The sequence below is a fragment of the Quercus lobata genome, chromosome 7 (genome assembly GCF_001633185.2).
Source record: "Quercus lobata isolate SW786 chromosome 7, ValleyOak3.0 Primary Assembly, whole genome shotgun sequence".
Taxonomy (NCBI): domain Eukaryota; kingdom Viridiplantae; phylum Streptophyta; class Magnoliopsida; order Fagales; family Fagaceae; genus Quercus; species Quercus lobata.
In genome coordinates this window covers 37,518,190-37,528,139 of record NC_044910.1, presented here as the reverse complement: position 1 = coordinate 37,528,139, position 9,950 = coordinate 37,518,190, and the positions used below count along the sequence as shown (strand labels likewise).

Below are 9,950 nucleotides of genomic sequence, written 5' to 3'. Positions count from 1 at the left end.
AACATTTTTCCCTCTAGACCTCCATGCACCTTATATATGAAGAGATATCGGTTCAGTTACTTAGCATTAAAGGCCGCGTTACCACAATACTCCATAAAACAAATTAAACATATGATATAAGAACAAAGGAAATGTCAAAGCTCCACATTCGAGACTTGTTTTTGTTTAGCAATTAGCATAGATGCCTCTTAAATCTCTGAGCCGAGATTCTTGTCCGAGCGGCGAAGCTTCTAAACCTCGTGCCACTGATTTTTTAAGCTTGACTTCACGGTAAGCAATGCAAAGTTATTACTTTAATTTATGTTACTTGAAAGATTAGCATATACTATTTGTCCATTAACAATTGCCATTTCCAGGTGCCACTTTTTACTACTACCAATCCACCATCAATGCAATATATTTGTACCATAAAAATGCTTTTGTGCGAAGTATAGTAATTCAAAAGAAAATGAAATACTAATGTGATTAATTACTAGCAAGGGTCAGGAAATTTTTTGCTATATTGTAAATTTTCTTTCTTCAAAGTTTCCACTAAACAGTTCTTGGAATTGGAAATCTGAAATCTCAAGGAAAAGTTTACCAGACCAAGGAAATGATTTTATGTTGTAACATTGCTGAAGAATGCTCTTACTATGAATTTGATCAGATTGCTTCAAGGACACCAATTGATCAAAATCAGTGGCAACAATTTGGCAAGGTTTTCACTAATTTGAGAAGTTTTTCTACAGTACTTGATTAGTGAGTCAACAAGATGGATGGCCACGATATTAGCAAATACAATTAATCAGTGTTCTCCACCAGCATTAGCAAATAATGAGCCACATTTGATTAAATCTGTGTTTTTCAGACAAACAAACAAACACTCTGCAGGCTTTTACTTGTCAAAAATTAAGATTGTAGGAAACCAATACAAAGTACACACTATTACTTTGATGACATTTAATGTTAGTATGGTAATTTGTGAGATAATGACCCAACAGTAAGACCTCCCGCATTTTCCAAAAAAATTAATTTCCAGGAAGATAATGTCCAAACAGTATAGAAGTTGGTGTCAGTCCCAATTTCAAAACTGTTGGCTTTGCATTAATAGCCCCTGCATAGGTCAATGCGCCCAATCCCACAATTCACTCTTTGTTTTTCGATTAATGAGCACTGCCTTAATTGCTTTGCTTGCTTCTTTAATCTTCTAAGATTTTATGTAAGATTTTTCCAAATTTGTATGGTGTTCAATCATGAAGTAATTTTCATAGAAACTACGAAAATTTAACATTCTCAAAGTGATTTTTTTTTTTTTACATGAATAATAGATTCCATTCTGAATTTAATTTGAAGGGCATAAGTTACAATGCATTTGATATTTTATTAAATAAGAGAAAAGAGGTTGAGTCTTTAATTGTTTACTTGTGGATTTTTCCAAATTCTACGTATTTATGACACAGTTATCTTGATGGATTTGAATTAGATGAAGTCTACACGCCAAAGCAAAAAAAAAAAAGGTTTCAGAGAAAGTAGACCCAAAACTTTCCACAAAGAAATTGGGGGAAAATCCGAAAAAAGAAGAAAAAGAAAGTATGGTCACGGTTTTGAAATTGCTTTGGTACCTATTAATTAGACTCTCATTTTCCAACCTAAATAACTAGCCCTAAGACTTGTGGTCACATAATTAAATGTGAGTGTCATTTATTACATTGATAAAAATGTATTTCTACTGGGTTTTTGGTGGCCATAGGAGTCATGAGAGGTCTAGTCATGGACATTTGTCTAACTTTGGATACTAGTTTTTAGGGATTTTAAGGATTAGTGATTACCATTTAATTAATTTATATTATACTACCTCCTCACATAGACCTTGGTTTTAGTTTTGTTTATAACAATTTATTAGATATATTTGGACAGTTATGAAAATTGGGCATACGGCTAATCCTAATTCAGACCACTTTGTAGTCTAGTTTTACATATGGCCCAAAAGGCTGGAAGTTGAAGATGAACCTAAACCTATGTTCAAGCCCATCGAGCCTAAAAATGAACCAATACAACAAAAATGGCCCAAACATCAAAAACTAGTGCTGAGTCTGCTGACTTTAAAAAACTCATATCAATCAATTTTTTTTTTTTTTTTTTTAATTATAAACAATTTGGTAAAATACAAAATTCGTACATGTGGTTATGGTGAATATTAGTTTGCCCCCTTTGATTTTTTGAATGTTACACTATACCCCCTTAACCTTGGACTAAATTGTAACGTCATATGTTCTATCCAAATTAATAGAAAATAATTTTAAAATGACGAAAGTACCCATTTTCCCTTCCATTTTGTGTTTTCATATTTTCCATGGTTGATAGTGGCTGAACTCAAAGCTTGATTAAAAAAAGAAAAGAAAAATTCAAATAAAACACTTTAAATGCATATTTTGTTTGATTAACTTTAAGGAGCATTAAAAATAGTTTAGTTACCCATAGATACCCCTTCCCCGTAACCCAATGCATGAGGTCAAGTTATTTTTCAATGCTCATTAAGTTGAGAAGAAGGTTCAATGCTCATTAATTTAATCAAACAAAAAACATTGAATGGGCGGGAAAATTGTACAGAAGGAAACATTTATAACATTAAAAAAAAAAAATCATTAAAAAAAGGACCTTCTATTAAAAAACAGGTGGTATTTTTTGTAATTCTTTTATCTTTTTTAATCAATTTGGATGAAAATTTAACGAGGGCTGTCCATCAAACCCATAAACCCAACAAACTTAAACCTCATGCATTGGGTTGATTTTTTGTTTTGTTAGTTTGATGTATTTTGGATCATGAGACTTAGTTTAAATATGTTATTTTGATTTATTTTAGTATTTTGAGACTTAATTTTGATGAAGTTAAAATATTAGGCTTAATTGTGTAAACATCAATTATTTATTGAATAATGTATTTCAATGAGAAGTGTTACGTTCATAATATTTTTACAATTTTTTTCACAACAAATCATAGATGGTAAGTTGTTATTAGTTCAAATTTAAATTCATTACTTGAATTACTTTTTTACTTACCAATAACAGTCAATAACCGCCTAAGATTTGTTATGAAAATATTGTGAACGTAGTATTTTTCATGCCTCAATAGTTGAATGTAGGTTTTTCTTTTTTTGCCAGATAAAATTGTCCAACCCGACATCTAAGAGTTGAGTTGGGTTTGGTTAATTTTTAGAGCTATTATGGGATGGGTTGGGTTAGTTTGGATATTTCTCAACCCATCAAGATTACCTTAGGTTGAAAAATACTCCAAATTTAACCTAATTTGACTTATGCACACCCTCTCTATATAAAATTGCAGTTTAATTTAAGGAATAAGTATAAATGAGCTTAGTACAACATTCTAAAAATTAGGGAGGTAAACTAAACTACACTACTACATGGGATAAAGTATATTCTCTCTTTTTTGCCCTTTCAAAGTGTAAATTTGGTCCTCTTCAACCCCAAATAAAGGGAGACAAAAATTGGAATCAAGAACCTTTTGTTTTTCCCTTTTTTCATGAGGCCTTGTCCCCTGTACTTTAAATGGTTTGTATCTTAACAATGTTAACATTGCCAAACCAATGGGATATATATTAGACATAGTGAAGTGAACTTATCTAATTGCTAATATCTTGCTCCACACTTGGTGTCCATGTGATTGAGCCTCAAGGACCCATATCCTTGGCTTAAACTGAATGCTTTGCTGGGTCCTTAGGTTGCAAGGATAACTGGGTTGGAACCCAGCGTTCCTTAAAGTTGGCTTAAACAGTCATTAGTGTAACAAAAAGCAAACATCTTTTAAGGAAAAAGCTACTTAAAGAGAGATATCATAGAGGGACAAGAAAATGAAGCAATGGCATTTCTTGCGCTCATTGTTGATAACTGTCTGCTTTAGTTTGCATTTTGTTTCCCTTTCTTCTCTTGTGTTTGGGAAAAAAGAGTATCAAAGGGCCAAACATCTAGAAATTTCCTCTCACTAAACTAATATATTTGCAAGTTTGATATTCTAAACTTTATATCATTGTCTGATCTTTGTCAAACCAGATAATATTACTTTCCAAAGTTGATATACAGTATTAGACTTCAAAACCATATTTTATCATTATTTATGCTTCCATTTCGTCAATGAAAGTACCATACCAAATTAAACAAAACAATGTTAATTTTTCACCAGTGACCTCCACTTAGTTGAGCTCCCCTTTGGGTCTATTTTGACTCTCAGTTGGTTTATTCATTTTCATAATTCCTTTATACAGTGTACTTCTATGCACCTCTCACTCTCTCTTCCCCACCTCTTTCCTGGTAAGTCCAATTACCAACTTAGCTTTCAGTTTAGGCAACACGTCCATGTTATTTATCTTTTTAGCTGGCCTACAAAACTAGATAGATGTTCATGTCCCCCACTATCAGAGAAAAGGTAATAAGGGATTAGATAAAGATTGTGATTTTGCTTGTGAAACTGAGATTTTGATTTGATAAATTGACAAGGGCACCATTGGCTGGTCCATCAATTTGCAACTAAGTTCTAAGGGGCATATGTGAAAGGGCCAAGACTTATGCTCTGTTTCATAGTAGGCCGTAAGTTTTTAATTTTGCCAATTAAAGTCCTAGACTTATGAAACTGTTTTAATTTGAAGTTTTTGTCCATGTTCATTTTTCATTTACATTATTTTGGGCAGTAGTGAAGTAAAAAAAAAAAAAAAAAAAAAAAAAAAAAAAAAAAAAAAAAAAAAAAAAAAAAACAATGGGGAAACAGTTGATTAAATGTGTTTCACCTAAGTAATCAATTTCAATTTTTGACAATTACTTTTTCTCCTTAAAAAACTTTTTAAATAGAGTTTTCTCTTTCCATCAATAAATTAAGTAAAAAGAGATTTCTCTCTTTATCTTCTTTGTTTAATGATTGCTAAATTAATTTATAAACAAGTCCTAAGTAAAATGCATAGTTAAATCAATGTTTCCTACTTTTATTTGATTTGTTACTCAATGCATAAAATAACATAAATGAATAGCATTTGATTTGTTCACTCCTGATAATAGTACTTTATTATTAGATTAAGACACCAATCGGTTTTTGGTATAAGTGAGGATTGAACCCTAGATCTTTTATACAACCATAAGAGATTTTACCAATTGAGCTAACTGGAATCCACAACAACTTGATACTAAATCTAAAACATATGGTATAAATTATGAGCCCTTTTATGTAGTTTAAAAGAAATCATAAAGGACATCTCTGCAAAGTTATGACTATTAATTTGTGGGTAAAACAAATGATATAAATATTTGCTCATTGAAACTAGAAAGCAATAAAAGAGAGTTGGACAGACTTGCTCACCCGGTTGATTTGTCACAGTCTCATCACAAGAGAGTAATGGTTGCTTCTTTTCTTCTTTTAAATTAAGGCCCCCCTCTCCATTTCCACTGGCATCAAGATTCCTGCCTTAGATATGACTAACTTTTGAAGGTAGACCACATTTAAATTCTTTAATTGATCAGACAGTCATTTATGAAATAGTAATGAGTGTGCTTGTGTGTGTGAGAGAGAGAGAGAGTTGTTTCTTTTTAATATATGCATTCTCATAAAGTCACTTCAATGCATGCTCAGGTTGTATTGACTTTAATAAGCTATTGGGTTTCCTCACAATTTCATTGTTTAGTTTCTTTCTAAATCAAATGAAATGAACTTTTGTCATGATGTTATTAGAAGTATTTGATCGTTTTCAACTAAAGTTGGTTTTTTTTTTTTGCTATGTCAATTAAAGGTGATTGATCAAACATTGTCGGTTGAATGACATGGAACAACCAAATCGATCATTGCAATGAAAAAAGGAAACTCCATTCCCTATTTGGCTGATTTGATTAGGAAGTGCTACTTGCTCTACATTTCAAGTCTTTTTGTACGTTCTAAATTCAATACAGATATGCAGTATCTTAAAAGTACCTTAACGATATGATTTTCAATTAGACTATAGATAAAATCGTATCTGTTACCAAACATCTTCAAATTCGAAATAACTAATTCATGGTCATGAGTCATGACTATGATATACGATTAGGCTCATAACCATCAAAACTTATTCCATAATTCTTTGTAAGTGATTTTCTCTCTCAGAGAGAGAGAGAGAGATAGATGTCCTTTTGCTAATAAGAAAATCTTGGAGGCACAAAATTTGTCACCAACTTTTTCACATTACAATTTATGTACGTATGTTTAGTGATGAATTGTTTAGTGACGAGTTCATAGTGAGAGAGTGTGGGAGAAAAGTAATTGAAAATTTTAGTACAGTGCCACTCATGATTGATTACTTCAATAGGATTTGAAAGGAAAGTATGTTGTGTGTTTGGATGACATGACGGGTATTTAAATTTGGATTTGGGTAATTAAAATAAAAATATGTTGGGTATATACGTGTGAGTGAAGTTTTATATTAAATAATAATGAGAAAAATAAATAAATAATATAACATTATTGAGCATATACTCATTGGGCTTAGAACTTTTGGATTAAAGTGTGAATTTATAAGTTATATTAATTATTTAAGGAAACCCTCTGTAGTGTTTATCTCTCCTAATATAAAAAAAGTTTAAGGATTTGGATTTGAAATCAAGGCATTCAAATTTATTAATTTAAAATCTAAATTCAAATGGATTTGGAATCAAGTCAAATTTATTAATTTAAAATCCAAATCTAACTCCAAATACAACCTAAATATATTATAAATTGGATTTGTTAAATTTATTAATTTAAAATTCAAATTTAAATCCAAATCCAAGTTTTTAAACACAATCTAAATTTATTATAAATTGGATTTGTTAAAAAATGTCTTAATTACATACGTTTAAAAAATATTTTTTAAATTTTATATATAAAAAAAATAATAATTTTTTTATACTTTTCATTTTCATAAAGTGATGCAAAAAATTTGCTAAGATCGTCAATAAAAGTCTTGACAGCATCGTTAATCAAACCCAATAAATTCTATAAAAAGTGAAATTTTGTAACATGTATTATTTGTGAAAGGATCCGGTTAATGTGTGTTCTAAACTTTTTATTTTTTGAAATATTTTTTTAAAACCTGAAAAAACTGTCAATATTTTTTCAATTCTCAAAAAAATATTTTTAAAAATAAAAAATTTAATATATACTTTTAGGATACACATTAACAAAATACTTTGTAAAATTGGGCGAGATACAGCCATTCGGTACTTCCCTAGATTTATGCAGCATAATTGCAAAAGAAAGTGAGCACTAAAGGGTAATGACAGTATGGGAAACAGTGCAAGCCAGACACGAAATTTCTATTCTCTCTTTAAAAAAGCATTGAACCAACTGTCCCATGCATTTTCCTCAAAAAAAAAAAAAAAAAAAAAAAATTTGTCCCACACGTTAACATCAATCTAATTATTACACTTCAAATTCCAATGCCTTTCTTTTATAAACCACCATTCACCGGCGATTCACCTCTCGAAATCTGGTGAAAGATTTTGACCATGCCTTCCGCTCGTGTACGGCCCATGGAATCCAATTTTTATGACAAATCCTAGTCACACACAAAAATAGTTTTATTGTCATTGATCCATTTCAGGGAAAAAAAATTTTGAGTTATCGGTGAGTGTATATAAAAATAATGTTATATTAATTATAATTTGTAACTTTTTTTTTGGGATAATTATAACAAAAATGCTCTTAATAGTTAATAATTTATTTAAAGAAAATTTTTATAAAAAAAAGGAAAAGAAAAATAATTAAGCTCCGATCGGTATGACATTTTAAACAACATTTTTAGTTTTTAAACAATATTATATGTATTTTTATATCTTTTCACCTACATGTATTTTCAAAATACAAACAATAATACTAAAACAATATTACTAAACGAGAGCTTAATGTTTTAACAATTTTTTCTATTTTTTATAAAAATTATGTCTAAACTTCTTTAATATACTGCTAACTTGAATTATTATTTTTTAGATCTGACTTTCAACATGCATGGAATCAATTCAAAACTATAAGAGTCTTGACATAATTTGTTGCTTCAATAACAAAAAATTGTGAAAGAAATTGCCACTCGTTAACTTAAGAAATTAAAGACATCAAATACACTTTTACACTTATTACATACAACACTTCCTCTCACAGTGCATGCTTTTCAATATGGTCCACTGACCCCAAAATAAAAAACGTAATATGTCTTTTAAGGACAATAGATATTTAGAACACCAACAAAAGAACGTCAATAAACAAATTCCACTTAGAAAAACATACATAAACACCAACCAAAAGAAAAAGAAAAAGAGATGTTAGAACTTAGAACTTAGTTCTACAATTTTTTTGCTATTTATTTGATTCACATCCTAGTTTTTGCACATCTTGCAAAGATACATGATAATGATACATGATACATGATACATGGACAATTGGACATCACAAGATTGCATCATTAAATACAAAGTTGACACAAAGCCACGCGCATGCACATGAAACACCATCAGTGCCCAAGTGCATCATTATCATCATCATCATCACCTAAATCTCACGTGACTTGCATCCAAAGTAAAGATTAGGAGAGCTAGACCTCACAGAAAACACTCCATTCCATATCTCAGTGAAAGCTCTAACAATGATTCCATGGTGGTACGGCGAGTTCAGCTGCAAAAAACAAGTCAGGAGCTCCCTAAGGTCTTCTTTGGAGTATATTTCATTCTCCAATATCATTTGGAGCATTGACTGTCGAAAATCCAAATATGGGTCATCTGATTCTTTCTCAACTGCAACACTCTCACTATCTATTTTGCCAAACCCTCTGACTGTCCTTGAGCCCTTTATATCATCACTCTCTGTGTAGTCAACGCTTGGAGACACTGTGTTTGTGTTTGTGTTGTCTTTGTCCCATGAACTTGAAGAAGAAGAGGGGTAGCTTTTGTGTTTTTGGTATGTGGGGGTTTTGGGTTTTGGCTTTGGATTGAATATGTGACATAGCTTTGATTTTCTGCAGCTACACCCTATGTTGACTGAAACTTTGTTGATGAGGAGTTTTCTTTTGCTGGTAGGCATTGGAGCAAGCTGAAGAGAAAGATAGAGAAAGTGAGAGTCTGAGAGAGAGAGACTTTCTCTACAAAGTGTGACTTTAGGAAGTGAGTGAGTGACCTGTGAGATGAGGCATTCGATTTAGTGCTCTATAAATTCTACATGTGAGCTCAAGTGGGTCCATTGTATGATATTGTGACAGGTCTGTTATTTTTCACCTAATGACAACATGATCATAACTGCATATTTTGATGAGAAAAAACTTGTTTTTTTAAAGATTTATCCTTGTTTGACTGTCAAATCTTGGTATGAGATTCAGAGTCTATCTAGGAATATTTTTTGATGAATATCTAGGAATTAAGATAATTGAATATGGTTTCAGTATGGACAAAGTTTATAGATTATAAGATAATGCACTTGTATGTCAAACATGATTAAGAAAACCTAGGAATTTTTTAGAATATAGAATTAGGAAACTGGCTTGACAGTGAGAATGATGATCTAGGGATCCAAAAAAGAAAAAAAGAAAAAAAAATTAAGCCACTTTTTATTTGATGCCAACGGTCCAGATCGTTTTCATTGGGGCTACCTACATTGCAAAAGCCTATGTGCCCAGCCCATATAAGTATATCCTACAATGTATATACCGACAAACTCTAATCAATACCTCTTAAATGATCTCCTTGGGTTAGCTTAAGCGCTTGTCATTATCAGAAAAAAAGAAAAAAAGTTTGAGCACTTGTTTCCTTGGTTAACTTAAGGACTTGTAAAAAATGTGAAAGTAGCAAACAAACACATTCATGTTCAATCGTATTTATTATAAATACAACAAGTTAACTCACCTTCAATAAAAGTAATAAGTGGATAATTTAGATAATTTCATAAAATAAGGTCAACTCTCATTAAATCCTCCAAT

The 9,950-nt window shown here is 31.0% G+C and overlaps 1 protein-coding gene across 1 annotated transcript; it reads right to left on the bottom strand.

Moving 5' to 3' along the window:
- Window positions 1–8,307: 8,307 nt before the first annotated feature.
- LOC115953756 (transcription repressor OFP6) lies at window positions 8,308–9,155 on the bottom strand. Its single transcript, XM_031071528.1, has one exon. It carries the CDS (start codon window positions 9,059–9,061, stop codon window positions 8,534–8,536), a length of 528 nt encoding a protein of 175 aa, XP_030927388.1. The 5' UTR covers window positions 9,062–9,155; the 3' UTR covers window positions 8,308–8,533.
- Between the last annotated feature and the right edge of the window lie 795 nt (window positions 9,156–9,950).